General features: G+C 41.6%; 1 protein-coding gene across 1 annotated transcript in view; it reads left to right on the plus strand.

Moving 5' to 3' along the window:
• The window catches only part of TFCP2L1 (transcription factor CP2-like 1), a 33,653-nt gene extending 8,739 nt beyond the window's left edge, over window positions 1-24,914 (plus strand). The window contains exons 3-15 of the mRNA XM_014940058.1: window positions 10,369-10,445; window positions 12,053-12,158; window positions 12,424-12,530; window positions 13,141-13,293; window positions 14,473-14,583; window positions 16,319-16,410; window positions 17,804-17,852; window positions 17,949-18,042; window positions 18,781-18,871; window positions 19,540-19,640; window positions 20,369-20,511; window positions 22,575-22,626; window positions 23,080-24,914. Of these exons, the coding sequence (XP_014795544.1) occupies window positions 10,369-10,445; window positions 12,053-12,158; window positions 12,424-12,530; window positions 13,141-13,293; window positions 14,473-14,583; window positions 16,319-16,410; window positions 17,804-17,852; window positions 17,949-18,042; window positions 18,781-18,871; window positions 19,540-19,640; window positions 20,369-20,511; window positions 22,575-22,626; window positions 23,080-23,117 (1,214 nt within the window). The 3' untranslated portion in view covers window positions 23,118-24,914. The remainder of the gene's footprint in view (window positions 1-10,368; window positions 10,446-12,052; window positions 12,159-12,423; window positions 12,531-13,140; window positions 13,294-14,472; window positions 14,584-16,318; window positions 16,411-17,803; window positions 17,853-17,948; window positions 18,043-18,780; window positions 18,872-19,539; window positions 19,641-20,368; window positions 20,512-22,574; window positions 22,627-23,079) is intronic.
• Window positions 24,915-25,388: the final 474 nt, after the last annotated feature.

Consider the following 25,388-nt stretch of genomic DNA (forward strand, 5'->3'; position numbering starts at 1 on the left):
CTTGGTTTCCAAAGACTGACTCACTACACTTGTCCTTCCTGGTCTCTTCTCCCCTGCCTTCCCACATTTGTTGGGAAACTGGAGCCAGAGGCCTGTTAGCCCAAATTGAATATGATCTTCATTTGTTAATCCTTAGGGCAGTTCCTATGTTAAGAGATCTTTACTGGACCTCAGGAGGATTACTCATCCGATGGGACAAATTATGGACTTGTTAGTATGGTGTCTTAACACTACTCCAATTGCAGTCCCCACAACTGGTAAAGGTGCCGTGTCCTCACATTAGAAGCTGCTGCTTGCATCGCTCCTTTGGTCAGGGATTGTGTCTGTCAGCAGAGCTACACTGTCCAGAAGACTGCAGCACAAACATCTCCTAACGTTTTTGGAACTAGCCCGCCTTTTAGCACTATTTCAGTGTCTCTTGTGGATAGGGATTTTCAGACAAACAATCAACCGGCAACCATATTACAAACCGCTGCTTTAGCAAGAGGGCTTGATGCAGTTGCATATTCCATGGTCTGCAGTCATATGGGGTGTGGTTTGACCAGCGCTGGTTGAAACTAGTTTCAAGCATGGACAGAAATGGGAGCAATGGAGGTAGTTCCAGAAATTGCACTGGGAGGAATGCGGAGGAAACAAGCACTGTACAGTAGATCTGCATGCTAATAAATGTGAGGAAATAAAATCATTCCTTTAGAAAACAAAATGCCAAAAACCTGAAAGTCGTTGCCCAAGGGAATTAGCTCATAGTGCCAGAACCACATGCAGATTGTGAGCTATTCAAGTAATGATTTTGTTTCATGACCAGCATTGGGTTGGCTCAGAGCCTCGTATCTAAACTACTCCAAATAGAGAGTGGTTAAGGTTGATGGCAGGGGGTCACTGAGAGCAGGGTGTGTGACAAATCCAGCCCTGTTCCCCAGTGGTACTTCAGAGTAACTGGCCATCACCTGCCTGTAAACTTTTCCTGGGCTCTGTTCATCTCTCCAGAGCTGTGGTATGGGACTTGTGGTTCTTGGCTGTGTGAGGATTTTAGTATACAGCTGGTTAGGAAGGCTGGCCACCTCTGCTTTACAGTGTCTTCCAGGAGTCATCGTTATTGCCAGTCCTAGACAGTTCAGAAAACAAACAAGCCAAAACCCCAAGCCACGAGAGAAAACCACTAATATCCGAGAAGACCTGTGATGGGAGTGTTACTGTAGAGGTGCATAAGCTAAAGAAGGACTTAGTTTGAGTCTAGGTCACATCTAAATGAAAGCCCCAAATTTCAGCCCTCAGGTGAAAAGGCACGTATCCAGGTTCAAGGGTTCTGTGCATAAACTGATACACTTCAAACTGTCCTGTGTTTAAAATCTGCTGGGTGTTGTCCTGCCTCAGCTCACTGCAGATGTGTCCTGGTTTCTGCTCCAAAGAAAGGTGCAGAAAGCACTGGGCAATGGGCAGCTAAGAGGACATCTTAAAGCTGAAGGCCAATTGCTTGGGCAGGAGATGAAATTGCTTGCAACAGAAGGCAAAAGAGAATCTTTGCCTTCCTTAAAAAGTCTAAAGTTCAAATTAAGCCTAATCTACAGCCAGAGAACCCAGTTTTAAACACTGAGATTTACAGTAAATGAAAAAAGCTGTTTTGTATTGACGTTAACTCATACGTAATTGAGTTTTTATGGGGTCGCAACTGTCTGAATGTTTGTAGTTTTCCTGGAACAATTCTTTATTTGCCTAAATGAAGTATAGAGAAGGCTGAGTGACCAGATCTGCCTGGGTGTGCTTCTGGTTTAATTATAGCTCTGTTTGTGGGGATATTTTTGCTTTGTCCCATGCTTAGAACTGCCTCTTTTCCTAACAATCACTGCTGTTACTGACCAAGCCCTGGGTATTTCAAGGAGTTGTGCTGCTGCTGGACTCTCCTGTGTGAACATGTGGTCCACCCGTGCCTCGGATCACAAGCATAACAATGACTTTGTATCAAGACTGTGAATATCAGGTCCTCCATGGTGTCTGCCCACCTATGCATCCTTGATCTCTAATCATTGTGGGGTGCTGTATTGTTCCTTGACCTCTTTTCATTCTGTTCCTGGGTTTGGGTGGCTTAAAAAAAAAAGGCTAACAAAGCTGGTTTGTCTTTCCCGTTTCTGAGACTGGCTACTCGGTATTTTTGGTTCTTGTGGTGTACCTCTTCATCTTTGGAGAAGGAATTTGTCTCCTGCCTGGCTTTGAAGACAGCTCTGAGTAGGTTTTGGTGTCTCAGCTGAAGCCATTAATTGTGCTAGCAGCAATTTCCCCATATGTTTGGCAGCTCTGTCTTCACTTGGCAGCCCAGGATAAACAACCCTGTCTCCAAACCACACTATCCCTAAGCTCACTATGAATCTTGTTTCAGATGACAAGGCACCTCTGCATAAGTAGAGCATCTGACTTCTGTTGTCTGTAGGAAGCTAGAATCTCAGTTGTCTTTTAACCAAGAGGCTGTTTTCTATTCTTTTTGTAATCTTTTCTTCTGTTGCTAACATCTGTATGAAATTCAAGTAGGATTGTGAACTCACTGGATTGTAGCCTGTGCACAACTCCTACTGGAAGACCCTAGACTGCATTTTGTTCTCCCACTTCAATAAATCTTCAATATCTGTGAAGGAAGAAAGTGGTCAGAAGTTCCTCTGATTGCAGTGAGAAGTAAAAGAGTATTTGTAAGATTTTTTTTTTTCTTTGTGTTCCATGACACACTCTTACTTTCCTCCACCATCCATGTCTACCTTGAGATTCTTGTCATTACGATAGTGCAATTTTTGCCTGCGTTTTTACAGTATTTGCTATGTACCTATCAATCTGAGATGTGAAAATTTTTCAATTAGCTTTCCCTAACTTTCAGTGGCCTAAAAGATCACATTTTAGGCAGCAATAAGAAGGTCAGGAAGCACTGTAGGTTTGACATGATTAGCTGTTTTTATAGGTGTAATGTATGATACTCTTTTTCTGAAGAGACTAGGAAAAAAGCACCCTTTTTTAGCCTTTGCTTCCTACCAAGCATTTATTACATGTTCCTGAAACTGGTCAGCAAGTACTTGAGCAGTGAGATTCCTCTTTTCTCAGTTTAGTACCACATTTGTGACCTGTGTTGAAGATACAGTCTGCTTTGATGGGACAAGTGTCAACCACATTTTCCCCCCTGCTCTGTGGTAGGTACTAACTAAAGAGCCAGGCGTGGGAGTGGGATTTGCTTTCTTCCAGTTTCTTACTGTGGAAATGTGGTGAAGGAAGTGACTTACCTGAGGGCATCTGAGGGAGCTGTTGGGTTGGGTCAGGAGTCGTACTCAGCTCTTCTGCATCCCTCCTCAGCATGCTCACCTGAGACCATTCATTTAGTTATCTGAAACTCAAGTAAACATTACACACAAAGCTACTCTTATAGAGCTATAAAACCTGTTGTCCAAATTGACTTAGAACAGGTTGAAACCAGAAAAAGCCTGTATTTTTTACTTACACAGAGGGGGCTCAGGTTTTCTGAGCTGGAGAGATGTGACTAAGATAGTCCTGGGTGTTTCAAGTACATGCTAGAGAAGTGGAAATACAGGAATAAATTATTTTCACAGGGCAGATATTTTTTCAGCTTTCCATCAGAAATCCATAGTTTCTTCACTGATTAATTTGTATTAAAAATCAAAGTTTGTACTATGACTTAGATTAGGTTGGGGCCAACAAAGTGGACAGGGTCTATGCAAGAGAAAACTAAGTGCACACAGTAAACTTAGGAACTGGGAGTATTTCTGTGTTTACTGGCTATTTTTTTGTCCTTGATTCAAAGTTAGACTGTAGGCTTGGAAATTAAATGTACATCCCTCTCTTTTGAGTGGAAAGCAAATGAGCAGTGTTTCTGTTAGTGCCTGTTAGCTATGAAGTGTCACCACCGTAAAACAGACCGTCTTCAAAAGCCTGGGAAGAGTAGGGCTCAGCCAGATGTTCATATAGTAAATGAGCACTGAAATTTTCCTCCAGCAAACTTGGTTCCAAGGCATGTGTTTGCCTTTCCCACAAGAAAGAAGTAGGGAAAGAGAAAGAAGGGGACAAAGAAACCCCTCCGAGTTGGGGGCGGATTGTAAAAGGAGGAAAGACATAGGAAGAGACATGGGGACAGTGTAGCTCTGTGGTGGGGTAGTAGAACTAATAGTTGAGTTGGTCTGCTGTGTTTCTGTAGTCTTGTTGCTCTGGTGGTAGTGGCAAGTAGGGCAGGTATACTCAGTGTTGGACTCAGATGGATACCGTAACACAGTGGAGCTAAGGTAGCTTTGCTGCGAAGGGAAACAGGAGGCAGGTGAAGGGCAAGACAGCAAATGCTAAAGCAAAGCATAGGTAAATTGTCATTCTTAATGCCACCATATAAGCAAGTTCAGAAGGAGATTGTACAAAAGAGGAGTTTGTGAACATTGGTCATGACTGGACAGCTTGATATAGATATGATCTAGACACTGAATAGCACAAACTGCTAAGTTTGTGCCCTAAGGAAAGGGCAGGCTGAATCCACCCTGCTCCATCCAAGTCTTATGAGGAGAGGCTGAGGGAGCTGGAGTTGTTCAGCCTAGAGAAAAGGAGGCTGAGGGGAGACTTTATTGCTCTCTACAACTACCTGAAAGGAGGTTGTAGAGAGGCGGGGGGTTGGTCTCTTCTCCCAAGTCACAGGTGACAGGACAAGATAAAATTGCCTCAAGTTGTGCCAGGGGAGGTTCAGATTTGATATTAGGGAAAAATTTTACACTGAAAGGGTTATTAAGCATTGGAATGGGCTGCCCAGGGAAGTGGCTGAGGTACCATCTCTGGAGGTATTCAAAAGGCAGGTTGACATAGTGCTTAGTGATGTGGTTTAGTGATGGGGTTTTTTATCAGAGTTAGGTTGATGGTTGGACTAGATGATCTTAAAGGTCCCTTCCAACCTAGACAATTCTATGATTCCTGGGTGTTTATAATATACTGTGTTGCGGATGAGATGTGGGACAGCATGACCTACTGTGTCAGGATAACTCTTGTGTTCCTTTTGCATTTCCTGGCCCACAGTTGGTCTTCCTTTGCAGGATTTCCCTGTTCCTAGCCTAGCTGGAGCTTTCAGGGTGGCCTATTGTGTAGATGGTGTATTCATAATATCCACTGGATAAACATCTCCTACAGCATCTTGTCAAATGAGGTTGCAGTAAGCAATCACAGAATATCCACTGTTACTTGTGGCAGAGGGGAGGGAGGATTTTGCCTTTGCTCCCTGTCCTGCAGAGTGTCCACACACGGGACACTTCAGCAAGTCTTACGCTAAGTTTTATTTTTGCTTTTGTCTGGCTAAAAAGGTGTGGGCAATCAAGCATGCAAGTTCAGATGCCAGCTCTGTCTCTCTTGCCTGTTTACCCTGTGGGTTCATTAATCTTTGTCAGAAAAATCTCTGTGTGTGCCTGGTGCCCTGAGTAGTTACATTTGGCTGTTTCAGAGGTGATCCTCCTGCCTCCTGGATGTGCTTTGGTTGAGGAAGATAAATGCTTTCTTCTTTTTTCCCTCCCCCTTCTTCTTCGTGCTGCATTTGACTGTCAGCATTCCTTTGCCTTTATCTGTGTGCTATTTAGGATGTCCATATAAAGTTGCTAAATGGAATTTTTATTGGCCAGCTTGGCTTAATAATCAAACAGTTTCCAGGCTGGTTCTGTCTAGTGCTGTGTGGATCCATTCTGAGAAAGAGGACTTGCAGTTGTTTTTTCTCTTTCCACAGATTTTTGTTGAGGATATTGCTTAGTATAAGGTTAGGATTTAATTAATTGCTGGAAAGGCAAGCAGACTGCTTGGCTAAGATTAGGTAAGGCCTGAGTCATATTAGTCTGGAACATCGGTATCCTAATTTGAAATTAGTGTATTGTATTGGTGTACCGTGCAGAAAACCACAAAATATGTAGTGCAAGTGGCCCTTGAAACGTAACACCAAAACAAGAAAAACAAGCAAGAAGGAGATTGTGATTGTGTAGCAAATAGAACAAAACATAACCGTGAGCTTGAAATAATGATAATCTTCTATAACCAGAAGTTGCCCAGAATTCCTGATGGATGAATAAATTCCAGCAACAGAAATCAGTTAAGCTATTATAGCTTGCACCTTTGGAGCTTGTGAAAACATTCCCATGTTGAACTAAATTATTTTTCATCCATAGCAAATTGTTGACTTTCAGTTCTTTTGTCCCCAAACTAAGTAGTCATGCCTGCATTTAATGTCCGTTAATTACCAAAGACAATAAAAGTTAAAAAAGTAAACAGTCTATAAATCCTCTTTAAGATAGATGGAATTGCTCTGTGAATCACCAAGCAGGAACTCTCTGGACCTGGGTGGTTACTACTTTGCTGGATACTACTCTTGTTTGTAAAGCAGAGTTGCTCAAACTCTAGCCTAGGAGGAGATTGCATAAATTTGCTGTTGCTCAGGGAATGTCTGTTCAAAATACAAATTACAGTGTACCATCCCCCGCCCAGGTTTTTATTGGTGCCCCTGAAGCTTTCAGTGAAGCTGGGAGAAAAATTGCATCTCAGGAATTTTATGTGGTTTTCCAAATATTTATTACCGTTCTGTTCCCTGCCCGAGGTAGGGAAGAAGGGTTGTGGAAAGCTCTGTGCAAGGGGAGCACCGGGTCGTGCACACAGGAGGCTGTTTTGGACTCAGTTGTGCTGGGGATTTGCTTGCAAAATGTATTCCTCATTTCAAGTAGTGACAGAGATGCTTTAGGAGCCCTTGTATGTATGTGTCAAGTCTTACAACATGTTCAGACACCTGGCTGGTCATCAGCTTTGAAGCTGTCTTGAACCCATGTTGCCTGTGCTGGTGCAGCTACGTCCAATCTTGAGAGCATGGAAGGAACAAGGTTTTGGCAAGTTACCGGCCTTTAGCTTTGTGTTTAAGACTAATGTTCAGCAATGTTGAATATGATCCTACTAAGGGGGAACTGATGTGAAACTAGTACCTCTGCTCTTCGTTGCCACAGATGTTTTCGTCAGGTTCTTCCTTCCATCTGAGCCCTGTGGATGTTAAACCCTTGTCAGCTGAGCACCAGGTACTGCCATAGTCAGACCATTCAAACCATTGTGGAGTCTCAGCATCGGTACCCTCTGCCCCTGTCTCCAGCTTTACCACTAAGCATTGACTTTGAAAGATGTAGTCTAACCTGTATTAATCTATATTTTCATCTGAGACAGATGGAAAAACTCTAGAGGAACTCAGCTGTATTGACTGAATGACTACTCAGCTGTGTGAATTTCAGCTGTGTTTTGTGTTTAGCTAGTTGCAGTCTCTCTTTCTATTCCCAGGAACTGGGAATAAAGTTTGTTCCAGTCACACTTGCAGCCACATTTCTTTACAGATTTAGATACCTGGGTAAGAATCATCTGTTACTGATTTAGTTTTAGCAGAAAATAGCAGTGTATGCCTGCTGGTGCTGATGAGTCAGCAATGCAGGATTCATAGATGATCCATGTACCAGAGCCTTGAGTGACTTCTTTGCCCCCTTTGACGCCAGGGGGAGTATAGTTATCCTGCTATAATTGCAGGGCTGAGATTGTAATTTACCATTTCAGATGTTTTGCAAGTAGTGATGGTGGAAAACCTAGGAGAAACAAGGTTTGGAAAGTATTTTTCAAGGAAAAAATATAATCCAAGCAGTTTAGTGCTATAAAAGTACAAATATCTGAACCCTGTCTGTACTAATATCAATGAATTATGGGTACCATTAGCTATGAAGCAACATATTTGCTGGAATAAGTTGTAGGGAGAATGTATTTTTCAAAATCAGTACTGAAAAAATTATATATAAAGGAATTGTGAGGAATTAGGACCAAATTTTCACCGATAGAGTTCCATAAAAAGGGAAATAAACTGTGTTTTTATGAAGCTTGGCTGGGAGCAGTCTTGTTTTGATAACAGTTCTGTGTAGTAACTGCAGTTAAACATTCAGAGGTCAAGGGGAAAGCAGTTAGCGTAAAATACCATTTTGATTGAGGTTTTTCATGGTGTAAACTGAGTTCCAGGGCTTACATCAGATGACCCACGTATCTTTCATCAAAGCATTTTATTTCCTCTTTGGCTTTCCGTTTAATATTAACTCTGTCTCCACTACAGTGTCTTTTCTACCAGTGGGCAGAATCTGTTTCTAACTCCGTCCAAGGTGAATGACTCCTGTCAGGAGGAGATGTGTGGTGCCTGCTGTCTGCTGGGTTGCAGTATTGTTCCTATCCCGTGCAACCGGTGTTGTACACCGGAGTGTATCGGTGTACAAAGGTGTCCCAAAAGCCTGCTTATTCCTGAGATGCTCACTGAATGGCTGGTAGTGCTTCTGGTTCTACTGTTGCCTTCCTCTATAGCACAGCTCATGCCACTTCATTTCTCTGTTCCTGATATCCCCTCTGAGTATAGTCATAGACGTATCTTGGTGTCTCTTGGAAACTCATGGTCTCAAATAGTAAATTCATTTTCTGTAATCATTATTTGGCCGTTCATGGGAATGAACTGTAAGTGCAAGAGATGCTTGGCTGTGCAAATTTTTTATGAGACAATGAACTGTATCAGTCTATAGCTGGTGAAATCTGTCCCCAAACTGAGCCATCAAGCAGCCAAGTACTTAATACAACATAGATATGCATGTTCAACATATGCACACATACATAGTACAGCATAGAAAACTAATTTTGTGAACCCGAACCTGACATTTTTTTATGCTAATACAACGGTATTGATGATGTGGGGAGATATGTAATCTCTCTAAAAATTGCCAAGTAAACAATATTAACATGTATCAGTGGGAACATCAGAAAGTCTCTTGGGTTAAAGTGTGGAAGACCTCAGTTTCAGGACTGTGGTTTACAAAATCCACTTTTATTGTCCAGCAGTCTTCAAAGGAAGGCCACAGTTGCTATTTTGGTTTACATATGCACAAAGAGATGCGTTAAGATCTACGCATGTTTCCAGTGCTTAATTTGGTACTTCATACGGTTTATTCTCCCCTCTCTCCAAGCCCTGAGCCACTTGCTGGATTCAAGGGTCATTTCCTGTTTGCAGAACTCCTATTGACATCAGTAGGAGTGCTGTGCAAACATCTGGGACTTCAGTGTGGCCTTTCTTGTCTTCCCTGCCCCCTGCCCCTGCCAGCTGAATAAGCACAATTATCCCTGTGCTCTGGTGATACGGTCTGCACTCGTGTGGGTAATTCGAAGAGCTGGGATTCCCAAAAGAAAATCTACCTGAAATATGGTGCCCTCCTGACACAACTGCTGTTATAAATCTTCTATTTCTAGATCCAGAAATGTAGCATTTTCTTGTCTCTGCTGGCAGCAACTGCTTAGAGGGAGATATATCTGCTTTGCAGATTTCTGCAGGACCAGTTCAGAGGAGATACTGGTTGAGCCAGAAAACCCAAACTGATTTTCTTGGTGCCTGCCTTGTTGTACTTGTGCATTTCTCAGTAAAAGGGAGGATAGCCAGACGAACAAGAAAAACTAGCTATAAACTATACGTGTGCTCCATTAATCCGAATGATCCTGTCCTGCCTCTGTACTAGGTTTTTTGTACAAAGTGGGTCCTATACAACGAGCTTTTGTGCTGTCTTAGCCTTTTGTGCTTAAGGTATTGGGACATCAGTCTCCTTTGTGTACTGCCAACCTTGGAGGGAGATGTTATTTCATAAACCAGTTAGCTGAATTCTACTGAACTAGCTAAATTCCTTGTGCTGAGGGTGGTGGTGGGGTGCTGGAGTATGAAGTCCCTTCCCAGAACTGGTCCTTGCACACCCTGTAGTACCCATTGCTGATTCCACATGTGTGTCTGAAGGGGTATTTATGCCCCGGGCAGCCACGTTCAAGGCCTTATGGAACAAATCTTGTATTTCTGGTTCACCAAAATACCTTACAGACCTGACTGCTCTCTGCAGAAGGCGAGGTTTCTCCCAAATGGCTGTCTTCCGCAGAATAGCCCCTGGACTTGTTGTGCCAGCAGCTCTTCATGTGCCTGTTGCTTCAGCAGAAGGGACAGATGAAGACAGTGCTGTTACAGCCATGTGACAAGGCTGGTGGGGGGGACAACTGCCTCGAACACCTTGGTGGCTTTCTGAAGGGTAACCAGAAAACTGTAGCAGCCCTGGGAGACAGACTGCGATCGATGCCCCAACTGAGAGCTTTTAGCTGCCAAAAGACAAACCTTCCCCTCAGATTTCTGCTGTGCTTTATTGCCTACTTGATTGCTGGGAGCAAATGCATTATGTTACCAAAAATGAGCTTTCCCTGATCAAACTTATGCTTTATTAGCCACGTAAATGCCAGCATGACTCTCTCATTGCTACAACGTATTAAACACCTTGGAAATGTTTCCTTAAACTCTAGGTCAGTCTTATGAAATCCGTCTACTTGAGAATAGGAAATTGGGAGAGTTTCAAGATTTAAACACAAAATATGTAAAGGTAAGGAGAAATATAGATTTCTTTTCTTCCTGCTACTACATACAGCCTCTAATGAAGGGCCTGACCTTGCTCACACTGAGACAATGGAAAATACTTTGCCATTGTTTTTAATGGGAGCTGGGCTGATGGAGTGGATGAGTGCTAGTTTCACGGGACTATGCAGCTTGGCTTTACAGGACTTCAGGGGAACCTTTGTTTTGGTTGTGATCGTGACCCCAGAGTTTCACTGTGAATATTGGGTTCAGGGGAATCCCAAAGTTCAGAGGTGAACATGGGCAAAGCTGCTGAGGGGCAGATTTGATTCCCTTCCTAACCCCAGCAACACGCCTGGGTTGTTACACGTCAAATGGAGGACCCTGGTGTTTACATCATTCTGCTATGCAGATTCTGCATGGCTCCAGTTTACTGTGGTAATGAGCATAATTATGAACATACACAACTTGGTTTGTTGGTTCTGGGTTTATTTTTATTTGTTGTTTCCCAAACATTTCAAATTCAAGAATGTGGATCCAGATCTTGGTTCTGGTTCCAGCTTTCAAGCCTTCCTCTCCCAAATTCTTGGCTATTCTGCCTCAGGGTTTCTTTTGAGAAGTGGGGACTAGTTGCAAAATTTGGGTTCCAATCTGGATTTCAAATGTTGTGCAGGTTTAGGCATTTCCCTGTTTGTCTTTTGGCTCTTTTTGGGAACCATGTGGATTGGGATTCCAGTTTTGCAAGCGTTCCCACTGTGGCTTGCTTGCTTCTTAGAGCTAGGGTTTGATTTGGGCGTTTCTCAGGTTCATTGGCAAAAAATGTTCACTGCCATTCAACACAGAAGTCCCCAGCAGGAGCAGGGGCTTGAAAAACTCATGCTAGTGTAGCACTCTCAATATACAAAAGGTTGTATTAGTTAGGGGTACTTTGGACTTGTCTGCCCTGGGTATTGCTCTTATTCCAGCCTTTTTACTCCAGTCATTGACATGGCTGCACCATTGCAGGCTAGAGATGAAAATTCTCCTGTTACAGAAGCTTTCTTATTCTATACGCATTTAACTGTGTAGTGGGACAGTTTACTAGTGTACTGGGACAAATCTAGTGACAATGACTGGCTGTTAATGGCTGGAATCAAGTTCAATTCCCACTGACAGGGTGTCTGGGCATGTCAGCTCCACTGGTGCAGGGACAGGTGAGCTGGCTTTCACATTTGCTAGTAAGAATGGGATATACTGGGGTTGGGGCATGGTACAGACACCCTAAATATTACCCCCATGGGAGCCATTTTGGGTGTGGAGGCAGTATAGCGATGTTTACATGGCATGACACCTAAGATTAGGTGGACATTCCTATAGTGCTTCCAGACCCAATCCCAGAAAGCTGTACAGAGCTGCATTACGCAGCGTAGACATGCGCTGTGAAGGGGAAAGTGTGTTGTTCTCTCACTGAGGGGGTCCCTTAGGAAGATGATAACCATGGTGATGGGTCTCTTAGGTGGACCCTCTGCTCCCCTCATGAATGAGGGTGAGAAAGATAACAGATCAGCTTTTTGCTTCTACGCTGGAAAAACCAAAGTCATCTCAAGAGAAGAGCCTTTGGATCACGTTGTTCATTTTGCCATCTTTTCTTAACAGAGCATAATTCGTGTAGTTTTCCATGATCGACGCCTGCAGTATACAGAGCATCAGCAGCTTGAGGGCTGGAGATGGAGTCGGCCTGGGGACCGCATCCTTGATATAGGTGAGACTATTTCATTGTGGTTCCTGCACAGTGTTTGGAAGCGAGGTGCTGAATGATGTACGCTGTGTTTGCGTGTGTGTTTAGGTTTTTTATATCCTACTCTCTTAGGAATCCTGTATGTCTTTGGGTGGGAAAGAGATCTAGCACTATAGGTCCCAAATAGATATATCATTGGTGGCTTGGCTTTTCACATGCATCTTGTAATTGTATGGAAATGCTTTCTTCAATTTAATATTTTTAAAATTTTAGGGGTTTTCTTCTACAGATATTCCACTGTCAGTTGGCATCTTGGATCCCAGGGCCAGCCCAACCCAGTTGAACACTGTTGAATTTCTGTGGGATCCATCAAAGAGAGCTTCAGCATTCATTCAGGTAAGACAGAAGTGATATTCCTGTGGTAAATATAATGGTGAGATATCTTATGAAAACCTGGAGAGTTAAGGTAGCCAGGACATGAAGAAGAGAGAAAGATGCTAATGATAATATGCAAACTCAAGCAACAATCATGTATAATTAATTTGTGGGATACTTGTTAAATCAACTTGCTAGCTACTTGCTAGCTGGCTTTGGAGTACTATCTGCTACAGCAATGATTTTTTTTTTTTTATCTTTTTAAATAATGTTGCTTTCTAAGCATGGGTTTTGTCTGGAGGAAACTGTTCACAACCTGTTAGTTTTGGTTTTTTTCCTCTTTCATGAGTGTTTCTCACCCCAAATGGAAACTGTCTGTTTTTAATTTGTATGTGGGTCTTACTTAAATCAAAGGATGCTTTTCCTGATGCCCTGTTTCTCTCTCATTCTTCTAATTGTTTTGTCCTGGGGAACAAAAATGAAAACATTTTGAACTCTTCTGCTTCTCTTAGTTTCTCAGGAGGAGCCAAACCCGCATGTTCAGGCACCCTGCAAATTTGGGGAGTCTGAAATTCAGATTTTCACAGCTTCCATCTGTCTCCAGAGATGAGCACAGCTTTTCTTTTGCCAGGTACATTGCATCAGCACAGAATTTACTCCACGGAAACATGGAGGAGAGAAAGGGGTGCCTTTCCGGGTGCAAATTGACACCTTTAAGCAGAATGAAAACGGTGAATACACAGAACACTTACATTCTGCAAGCTGCCAGATCAAAGTTTTCAAGGTATGAGGTAGTTTTAGCTTTGTCATCAACTGGATTAGACAAAGAGATAGTAACATGCACAGATTTTAAATTGTGTAAGAGTGATGCAAGTAGTGGGGTAAAAGAAGAACAGACTTTTAACTGGGTATGCTTAAGATCTTAAATGGCACTCCTGCACACAAAGTGACTTAAGCCCTGAGCTACTACACAGCAATTCTAGTAAAGTTCAAATGACCCAAGTGCCACACCAAGACTTATTCCTGTCCATTGTGTCTATTGAATGTTATATAAATACTGAGGTCTGTGCTGTGTGGATGTAAAAATAATAATAACAATAATAATAAACCCATCAACAACTCAAACCTCGGCTGGTTGGAATGGAAACCCATTGGAGAGGCTTCAGTGCACAAAATAAATTTCTGTGGAATATAGACAAGTAGTGTCTTGAAGGCATTGCCCCTCATTAATTTGTGTCCTGAAGATGATGTGTATTGCAAACTATATAAAATATGGTCCAGTTTCTCAGGAATATTGAGGCTACTAGTTTAAGTAATTTTGAGTCAACATATTGCACTGATGATATTCAGGCTAGCCGCTGTATTTTGGTGTTCCTAGGCAAGTACAAGCGTTTCCAGATTCTTTGATTCAATCCTTCACGAACAGTGAGAGTATAACTTTGAGATCTTAAATACCCTTTGCTGGTTGCAGCAGAGTTCCTCTCCATGATACCTGGGGGAGAGAGAAATGATTCTGTTAATCTCTGAAGCTCCTAGTTTGGGCATGGCAGGCCTGTAGTCACTTAATAACAAGCTTTTCAAAGGCCTGTTTTTTCAAAGGACCTGCTGCTCCAATCTTGGTCCTAGGAGTAGTGTCTTTCCTGTTCCTGGAGAGATGGCACAAATACCAGTTGAAGTGCATAAGTCATGGGGCTCGTTGTCTGAAATAGTCAGTATTGAATCTCAAGACTGCGGTCAGCCTATTTTGGAATTGTAATGCACACTAATGGGGGATGTTAGAGAAACAGTAGAGATGCTTGACTAATTTTTGTCTAGAAAATGCAGATCTGATCCTGTTCTGTATGTAGAGTCCCCATAAATTTTAAGGACACTTTTGTGAACAGATTAGGAAAAAAATCTGTTGGCCTCTGTCTCCAAACTTGTAATACTTGGCATAAGGGAAAGCTTGTGCTTGTGCTTATAGCCTAAAGGAGCAGACAGAAAACAGAAGACTGACAGGGAAAAAATGGAGAAGAAGACCACCCAAGAGAAGGAGAAGTATCAGCCTTCCTATGAGACAACTATTCTCACAGAGGTAAAGCATTTTAGACACATTTAGTACTATTTCAGCATGTTGGGAGGTAGATTTGAGAGAAAATGCAGTCTCAGAGAGCCTTGGAGATTACCTTGTGGAGACACATATGCTGAGATCTGACTGAAATTGAGACCTGAGTGAAATTATTAAATATCTCTCACCATTGAAGTCTGTAAAGGATGCCAAAGTTTCCTATGTTTTGGGGTATTAAACAACCTTTAACAGCCTAGGTTTAAAAGAAGCATTTTCTCTATCTTCTACCATGCTCCTGGGCACTTGTCATGGTCCTTAGATTCCACTTGTATGAGGTATTTTATCCAGAACTATCTGGCAAAAGCTCGTGTTGGAGATGGGGCACTTAAACCGATGAATAGGCTGTCTGATTAAATTATTAATCTGTTTTTCTGTGAATGTGCCTATGAGGCTACTATTACATACTCAGAAGATTCTGGCATGTACTCTAGGAACATCTTGAATGTCTCATATTCTGGTGCATCTGGTGTAGAGATGTATGTGTTTCTACCCCTTGTTGCGGTTACTTAGATGTATATATAAGCTTATCCCAGGCTGCAGAATTACTAAGCAACAGGACTCAAGACAGTGGGTTAAAAGTGCTGTTCCATCTCTCTGTGGGAATGTTTTGTCGTTTGATTTAGTTCTTGTTTTTTTTAAGTGGCTTGCTGGACTTCTAAAAATGAGGGGTTTTTCTTAATTTAAATAAACTTCCTGTTTGTGAGATCCAGTCCCTCCTACTCAATTTTTCTCAAGTTGCCAGGAGCAACCAACATGTTTTCTAATTTAACGCGGTGGTTGTTAATGAGGCTCTTGTGTACACAGACCTAATTCTACAGAGTTAGCAGATCCCAAACTCTTCCTGTGAGCTCTGATGCACTTTGGCATTGGATGGGGAAATGTGGGTTGCCAAAGAGTTAAATATTTGCTAGTGCTTGTGGAGATGATAAAATGTTTGGTAGTATTTGTGGAGATGATAAAACTCCAAAGCTACGCTTGTTGTGTTTGGATCATTGCAAACAAGGATACTACAGGGCATTTTCTTGAGCTCTTGATGGTGGGGTTTCCACAGGGGTAGATTTCTCCTGCTGATTACAGCGGCTTAAATGCAGAGCAGAGTCACCAATTCTAACTGGTTTTACAGTACTGTAATGGAATATGGAGTTTGACCTACATTTGTGAAGACTTTTAGTAGCTTTGTGTCTGCCTGTCTATCTATCTTAAATTTTCTCCCTGTAATACCCATTTATAACTCAGGCTCTTTGACTAACAACCAGAGGTTTAACAGGCTGGTTCAAATTCTGCTCTTTCACTGGTATAAACCTGAAGCGATGCCACTGGAGTGTATTTGTCACTCTTGCCTGGATTTAATTAGGGATTTATAATTGAGACCAGGGGTATTTCTGTATCATTGCTGCCTTCAGTCTGAGTTGACTTACTGGCGTTGCTCTGACTTACAGCTGTGCACACTTTGGCCCAGTGTTATTTGGGGACAGGCTTTGTGAAATGGGAGAAATGTGGAATGTGCAACTGGAATCAATCTGGCCCCCTGACAGCCCGCTTGGAGAGCGGCGTAGAAAATCCATGGCCCATCTCCTCCTCCCAGCAGGAGCGATGAGCTGAAGCTAGTGGCGTGGCAACAGCATGAATGTGGTATGAGAGGAGAATCGAATCCTTTATTTCCATCCTTATGAAAGTATCTCTGCTGCCTTTCTTCCAACAGTGCTCTCCCTGGCCAGATGTGCCTTATCAAATGAACAATGCTCCATCTCCAAGCTACAACAGTTCTCCCAACAGCTTCAACCTAGGAGATGGGTATGTAACAAATAAATGCTTTATCTTTCCTGTTGATACGGTAGCCTTTGTGTGCATGTGCTTTGTGTGTCTGTGCATTTCGTACTCTGGAAGAAGAGGTCAAGGACCACCCTTCCTAGAAAGGGGAAAATATTTCCCACAAAGACTTCTAAGGTCTTCCAGCCAGGAATTCCCTGTAATGCAGAATACTATTTCTATGTTCACTGCTTATGGGAGGTGAGCATCAGAGGACCACCAGGGCAATTTCTGCCATGAATTTCCTCTCTTACTCTTCTGTAGAGGTCACAGAACACACCATGTCCTGTACCAGCAATTTCCAGTATCTTCTGACAAAATTGTTAGGGGCTTTCAGCCTTCAGCACCTTTTCAGAGTTGGTATTTCTTCCTTCCTTTCTGTCTTGTGGTACTTTGGGGTGCTGAATTCCCCATTGAATGGGATGTAAAGAAATAAAAAACCACCCTGGATTTTAAGAAGCCATTCCAGAATAAAAGACCAAGAGGAGGCATGTTTAATTCATTAATATAGCCATCATAAAGAAACAGTTTTTGTAGTCCTGAAACACCGAAGATGATAGCTGGTGACAGAAATGTACAGCAGGGTCCCTCAGTACTTCTGAGTTCTCCCTGCAATATATTCTCCCCAGGAATTTGGCATAGGCTTTCTTTTCCTCCTCTAGGACTCTGCAGCCTTGTTGCTCTCCTGCACAGCTTATTAATTAATCAATGTTGTATCACAAATTTTCAATGAGTGACTTCAACCTGTGAATAAGGACAAACACTGAAAAGACAGAAATTGGTGTTAGTAGGGAGATCTGTTGAGCATTTTCTTCCAGTGGTAGATTATTAATTCTTTAGGAAAATCCTTGATGTGCTGAAATCCTCTCTATGTTTTAGGAGGGCTTAGTAGAAATGTAGTTTTGTGTGATATAGTTAGATTCCAATTTACTATGTTTAAGCTAACTCCAGGGTTGAATTATAAGGTCCTTTATTCAATTTTTGTGAAGAATCATTATTAGACAGTGGATATAGTTAGCGGTTTTCTGGCTCATAGAAATTTTGAGTTCAGCCACCCTGTAGGTCACAACTTCCTTAGATGGTAGCTCATTAGTGAGTCACCTGTATGGAACAGCTTTAATGAGGTCAGTAAACTGAGTTTTTCTCTCAGTGTTGAGTAGGACCTCAAAAGGCTCGAGTAGAGCTTTTTTTGTTTGTTTGTTTGTTTTCTTGGTCCAGAGTTTGGACACCTTTTTTAAAATCTGAGAGAAAAAAGCCAAGTTGGTATGTAACTTATGACAGTTGAGTCAAATGGAGGAGGGGGAAGAAGAAGGACATTGAAATGTAAAATTTAAAATAATTTTTTTTTTCTCTTCCAACTTTATATAATTTTTTTTAGCAACAGTTCTCCAACCCACCAAGTGGAGCTCCTGCCTCCCAGCAATGATGTAAGTACTTGAGATCATGTTAATGTGGTGCTTTTCTTTTTTAGGACACTGGTGAACAGTTCATTTCAAGACCTTCTTATTCTTTTTGCAATGTAGCATCTCCTTCCTTCTGCTTCTATTCAAGATGCCCAGCAGTGGCTTCATCGTAATAGGTTCTCTCCATTCTGTAGACTCTTCTCAAGTTTTTCGGGTGAGTTTAAACAGTCCAATTATTTTGTCTTTATTTTTTTTTGTAAGTGCAGCTCATGCTTCATATCAGTAGCAACTGCTGCTGGCCACTGGTGACAGGATCCCTGGTCTGATCCAGTGTGGTTGTTCTTTTATTCTTAGATTTGTTAGGGTTTCCCAAAACAGTTTGTAGAAATATAGAGTAGGTGAAGATGGAAGAAAATAATTTAAGATGGAAGGGACTTCTTGAGTCCTAATCAGTGTTTCCCGTCTTCTGTCTGCTGCCTCTCATCCTGTCCCTGTGCACCTTTGAGAAGTGTCTGGCTCCATCTGCAGCTCCATCTTTACTGTACCTTCCCATTATGTAGTTGTACAGAGCAGTAAGACGGTGGAAGGGGGAACTACTAAAGATATTGAAACCTTGAGGAGCCTCTCTCAGACTTGCAACAGGATTAAATAACCTGGTGAATGTGACAGAGAAAACTGGGCCATTTAATGGCCAATGTTAAATATGTAGCTTGTCTCTGAGTTGGCTAGAATATCTTCCAGTGCAGCACTGCTCTTCTGGTAGCTTCTAGCTCTCTGTTTCACAATGAATGATTTGCAGTGTACATCTCTCTGAATTTGTAACTTCTCTAGGCAAATCTGTACAATTTATCTTTGTGGATTCTCTCCCCCTGCCCTTTCCCGCTGCCCATACATGCAATTTGGAAGCTAAATTTGCTTAACTTCTGAAAAAAAATCAATTTGAAATATGTAGGTGCTGACTTACTGAAGATGTCCAAAGAAGATTTTGTTCAAATCTGTGGGCCTGCTGATGGAATTCGGCTCTTTAATGCAATCAAAGGAAGGTTTGTACTTCTTCCTTCCTATTTTTTTGTTATGGCAGCATCCCTTGATAATTTCAGTGTTAACTAGAAATTAATCCTGGAGATGTTTAGACCTCCTCTTAACACTTCAGAGAGGTCATCTCAGAGGCTGGAGATGACAATGGTATTCAAATCCAAGCACAGCTCAGAAATGTTGTCCAACCCACACCTGAGTTAAAAATGAAGGGGAATAATGTGGATCTCCAGTGGTTTATTTGCTACCAGCTGATAGCTTCCATCCACTTCATATGAGACACAGCCTACGATACCCCGTGTTGTATCTCCATCGCATGTAACAAACCAACCAACCAAACCCTGGAGCCTCAAATGATTCTTAAACTTTCTTTTATTGCAATAACACCATAAATTCTCCAGCTGGGCAGGATTCAAATCAGTAAAGGCAGGTATGATGAGCTGCTTGGCAAGTGCTGAAAACTGTTTATTCTTATCTGGTCCTGAAGAGTGCTCTGCACTGTACGACCACCTCCCAAGGGGCTCTCACTAGACCTCCTAAGACTCCACTCAGCATCAAGACTATCCCTTAGTTGGTTATCTGTGCATAACCTGAATATTTCTCTCAGTCTTTCTTGCTGACTGGAACAAGTTTAGACCTACTAAATAACTCACTACTATTTTTTAATAATCCATAGAAATGTAAGGCCCAAGATGACAATTTATGTCTGTCAAGAACCAGAGCAAAACAGGTCCCATCTCCACCAAAAACAAGAAAATGGCGATGGCAGTCTTTGTGGTAAGTTTTTATGGATTTTGTTAAACACTTATCTGGTGAGAAAGCTCCTTTCTGCCTGAGTTCCTGCATTGGGACATCTTGGTGCCCTGCATGGGACAGCTTGGTGCCCTGCATGTTTAAAGAGGTCGTGGTTGTCCCAGTTCTGACGCTTAGGTTAGTTTCATGGTTAGAGGATCCAACTTGTACCATCTGCCTGGAGAACAGACCCAACTTACAAGCTATCTGTAGAATGCCACAGCTATTCAGTTCTTAATAGGGGCCAGAGCATTAAAATGTATCTTCTCATCCACAATTTGCCTTAGACTATGGCTTGTTTGAAAATATTTTGTGAAAAGGAAGGTTTGTGTATCTGAGAGTCTCTATCAGAACCTCTGAGAGTGAGATTCTAATTCTCAGAATCCAAAGCTTTTGGGGACTCACTGCTCTTAACTATCCCCAATGATGCGTCTTTACTTTGTGCCTATGTGGTCAGTGGGATAAAATTTAATAAAATACCACCTTTGAGCTACATCATATCATGTGTTTTACTGTTTAATTGGATCTACTGTAAAATGAAAAAATCAGTAGACTACCCAAAAATATCATCATCTTTATTATAGTGTTTTAGTGCACCATGATAGAAGTTGTCATTAGTCCCTGTGTTTTCTCTGGGCAAAAGTAACCTGTGCTTTATTTGCTTTATTCTGTAATTGCTCTGTAATTCTGTAATTACTTTCAACTTGTTGCAGTATATCATGCAATCTTCTTGGAAGAATTGACCACGCTGGAATTAATTGAAAAGATTGCAAACTTGTACAGCATTTCTCCGCAGCAGATAAATCGAATCTATCGGCAGGGACCCACAGGGATCCATGTATTAGTGAGCAATGAGGTAAGGGGTTAAGGCAAACTCTTGGCAGAGCTGTAACAATTGTCCGACTTCTGAAGTTACAATGCCCTTTTAAATCATGGAATGAATCTTCGAGGAAGCTTACTTACAAGCAAGGTTACTAATCCCAACAATTTAAAACAAATACTTAGACCAAATCATGCATGCATACCATTGATTTTGGTGTGGTTTTACGATCTTTGCTTTGTAAAGGAGGAGGTTTTTTTGAAAGGGAAGAAACACACAATGAAATTAGCCATTTCATTTTCATGTTGGTTACTAAAAAAATTCTGAACTGAGGATCTAAAGTAAGAACTTTTAAAATTTAATAGGAAAGTTTCCTGAAGAAAGCAAGTTTGAAAATTTTTAAGACAATCAGTGTTAGATCTTGGCCAGTGATTACAGCCACTGGGTCAGAGTCAGTGCTGTGTAAGTGCACACTATGATTTCGTGGACCTCTCCTAGCTGTTTATGTCTCATTATATGATGGCTTAATTGAGTCCATTCCATTAACTTGCAGGTTAATAGTGAGTTGCCCTTCTTCCTCTTTTTCCCCCCACTAAATTACTTACTCATTCATGCACCAGAATCACTTAAGGAGCTTCATCTATAAGAAACATTGTTAAAACAAATGAAGCAGAGCGTAGGTCTCAACTGGAGCCTAAATTGAAGGCTGTAATGCTTAGTCCTAAAGTCTCCTTGCTATTTCAGCCTGATTAAATCTGAAACCTTGATGCTTTATGGATGTAAAGTGCTTGGAGGCAACTCTTGGTAGGGGAATTGCCTGAACCAGCTTGGGTGTAAGGCTTTAAGTATTTATTTAAGTCAATTATTAACAATGTCTATTGCCTTTTTGTAATAATATTTTTCTTGTTCTAGTACTATAGTGGCAAGAGTGAGGCACTCTATGAATGTACTTCATGCATCATTAGGCATAGACACCTAGACTGGCCAGTGAAGTTTGATTTGCAGGAGCAGGGGGTGGATGTTAAACCCAAAGGAGAATAGGGAGACTAGTCTAAGTTGAAAAGGATATTTGGTGTGAGAGCTTACAGCTGGAAAGTACTCTTCTTGAATGATACTCAATAGCTAGGAGAAGGCTTTTGCTTAAAGCTAGATTTTCCGAGCTGATCAGAGAGGTTCTTGTCACCTCCCCTCTCTCCCACACAGCATCTACTCCAGCTGTATGAGACATCTTCTGAAAGTAATTCACCTCCTCTGTCCCACACAGCTGCTCTAAGATGGGAGGAAGCATTGACTAAAGATGAAGCTTAAATGGCCATTTCAGATTGGATCTGAAGTCAGCTGAATCTCTTTAATTAGGGGCCTCACAAAACCTGCATGTGTTCTGAAAATCTAGTTGTTTCTCATGAATAACTCAAATAACTTTAGATACTGATCTTGCTTCCCATGATCTGCCTTGCCTCTCATAGCAGTTTCATTAAGATTCCTTTGCCTTGACAAAATACAAACAGGTAAGTTATTCCTGCAAGCATAGCAACTATACTGGTCAAAATAACCAGGTGGACGCTGCTGAGATGTCTTTATAGTAACAATATTGCTTTATTCAGCAAAGAGCCTGTTTCTCAGGGCTGGCCACCTCTAGGTATTATCCCAGACACTAATGTAAGCTCAGCTGAGCCTCATGGTTCAGCTGAACGTGTATTACCATTGTTACATTTTAGGAAGACTGTCTTCATCCAGTCTAAATTAGTATAGCTTCATTGAAGGCAATTAAGAGCATGGTCTTTAATAGACTAGGTGGAGTGGTATAAGAACTTGCAGGATCAAGAATTGCAAAGAGGATGGTAAAATGCTGAACAAGCCATATCAGCACCTGGCAAACACTTTAGTATAAGCTTCTCTGAAGCACATCAGCAGCTGCAGGGACCTTAAGCAATCAGTCATGTACTTTAATAATCTTATTGGCAGGGTCACTCAGGACTGTGTAGGACTAGACACCAAATGTTGTTTGATAACTGTCCTCTGAAGTCTGTACTGGCACTCAAAGTTGAATTAAATTGCTAAAAATATTGTGTGTTGGCTTCTTTCCTTCTGCCCTTCAGATGGTGCAAAACTTCCAAGATGAATCTTGTTTTGTTATCAGCACATTAAAAGGTATGTATTGCTGCCGCTGTTACATGTAGTTCTAAAGGTAATTTCTCCCCTCAATTGCACTAAACGTTATCACAAACTCAGTGCTGTTATCCTGAAAAGATAAGTAATCTAATTTGGTGTAAGTCAAGGTGTTGCACCAACTTACACTATGATAGACTGATTGATCTGTGCTTTCATCTCAGTTACCCTGTAATAAATTTTTCATAAATCCATTGATAACAGTGACATAAATGAGCAGAAAACCTTCTAGTAAAATGATAAAAGATGACAGTTAGTATGTTGTATTTCTGTATGTAAATGCTTTGACCTAGATGTTCAATATTGACTTTCATGAGTGGGTTGTGGAACAAGACTACAAATTATTGCAAACTACTGAAGAAGAAAATCCAGTGTTCTGTATCTGTGCTGCTTTGTAAAAGAAATGAAAAAATGCTTTGCATTTCTTTGTTACAGCTGAAAGCAATGATGGCTACCACATCATTTTAAAATGACCGTGCTGCACAGAAAGACTTTAACAGCCTAAAATTTAGTGCCTCACTGAGATTGCTACAACCTAGACTGGAAACATGAAGAATCTTCTGGATAAAATGCTCCTACGAACTAAGAAGTACCAAACAGCTTAAGGAAAAACTTGCTTTTACAGATATACATTTTTGGTGGTGTGTGGTTTTGTTTTGGTTTTGTTTTTTTCTGGGTTGTTTTTTGTTTGTTTTTTTTTTTGAAGCTGGAGCTGAGAACATCCTCAAAGCTTGTACATGTTTCTTCTTCCCTCCCTTCCTCTTCAGTCTTAAAAATTGTTGAGGTTTCTGCTTATTGCTTAGAAACATCTGCCTTGTACTAAAGGGAAATGAAAGATAAACAAAACCCAATTTTCTAGACCCCTCATGGTTGGGTGAATTGATTTATTTACTGTTCTGAGTTCTCTCTTGCTTTCAACACACACCCTCCTGCTGACGGACATAGGCTCCCTGGAGTTCCTCTTTTACTCTTTGAGGTGGAAGGCTGGGGGCAACATCCAAAAACCAGATTAGGCAATGCAGAGCACGGATTTGATCCCCAGTTCTCACCCAGAGTGTCAGCCCTGGAAGCCCACACTTAGCTGCTTTCCACCTGTAGATGTGCTCGAAGTCCAGAGACCTAGGTCCATGCTGATAGAGCTTCTGTAATACCAATCCAACAGAACAATTTTGTAGGGTTCAGGGAGGAATAGACAACCCAAGGCAAGCAGTTCACTACCATATTATATCTTCAGCTTTAGAATAATCTCCTTTAATAGAGTATATGAAAGGTTTCTTAGGAAATGTTTTGAACATTGAAAGTTACAGAGCTCAAGACAAATTCATACTATGGATTTATTCTACTCTGCAAAGCATTGATTAACTGCTAACTTTACTGTAACTGGGAATTAGGTTATGATCTTAATGATTTTTCCTCCTGTTACTCACTGAAGTAAGTAAAACTAAGTTTTGATTGAGTCCAGGTAACGGATCATAGTTGCTGCTTCTTATACTCTTGCTCTTTCACTTTTGACTTTTATTTCCAATATCTGCAACTATGGTCAACCCTCCCTTGGTCTTTCGGGATGCCATCCAGGCTCCACTAAACTGAAAAGTGGCTTCCGCTGATGTCAAAGGCAAAATGGATCAGACTCTTCTTGCATGTGTGGAGTCATTTCACTGTTGGAAGCTAATTAATAAGGCGCTGTTTCCCAAACCCAATGTCCATATAGCGTCAAATTCTGATACTTGAACATTTAATTTCATCCTGAATTGAGATGGAAAGATGAAATACCAAAAATTTTCTTGGAATGGAAATTTTTCAAAAAATGAGAAATTGGCAGCTGGAAAACGCTGAATAAAATGTTCTAGCCTTTTGAAATGGAAACATTTAATTAAATCCATTTGGCTCTTAAAGCAGCATCAGTTTGAGCTACTGTTGCAGACCTCAGAAATTACCATTCAAGTGCCTTGTGTGCCGTGTCTCCCTTGGGGCCCAGCTCTTTGGCTGAGTTACAGATCCCATGATGCTCTTACTGTGGGTTAGTCAAAGGGGGAATGCGTCATGAAGGCTGGAGGGGTGCCCAGGAGCCCAGCCTTCTGGGAAAGAGGGGGACATGGAGCCCATGAATTACGGCTCCCAGCTGACACTGGAGGAATTCAGACAGACACGGACTGATATTTTTCTGACAAAAACGATGTGTTTCAAGTTTTCCCAACAGAAATAAAAAGCAAAATATTGAGAAAAGCAACCTTTTTTTCATTAAAAGCACCAAGTTTTGCACAAAAAAACCCACCCATCCCCACTGATTTTTTTTTTTTTACACCAAAAATAATACTAGAATAGAAAAATCGTGTTACAATGGGGAAACCTTCAGCCAACTCAGCTAATTGAGTAACATTGCCTACTTAGGCACGATCTTGCTCAACTGGCTGTCCTGGATGCTCCATGAATTGTAGCGTTTCTTCAAAAACGATGCCCAGGCTTTGGGGCAGGGCGATTCCTCCCCGTGAAGTGAAGGAGCTTGAGGCTTCTTGGTTGAGAACCAGGTTGTGTACATGAGGAAGTTGTACATGGTCTGGAGTGAGGGAGGTCAGACACAAGGGTCAGGGTGAGCTCTGGGGGAAGATATGCTTTTGTGGAGGACAGGAAACGCCATCTTTTTGAGAGGAAGATGGGGCTGTGCCAAGCTCCACCCTGCCTTGGTGCCTGTGTAGCCACCATGGTTCTGTAGCCTGCTCTGCACTGCCATGCATGTAGTAGGG

Source organism: Calidris pugnax, unplaced genomic scaffold (genome assembly GCF_001431845.1).
Source record: "Calidris pugnax isolate Ruff unplaced genomic scaffold, ASM143184v1 scaffold21, whole genome shotgun sequence".
Taxonomy (NCBI): Eukaryota; Metazoa; Chordata; class Aves; order Charadriiformes; family Scolopacidae; genus Calidris; species Calidris pugnax.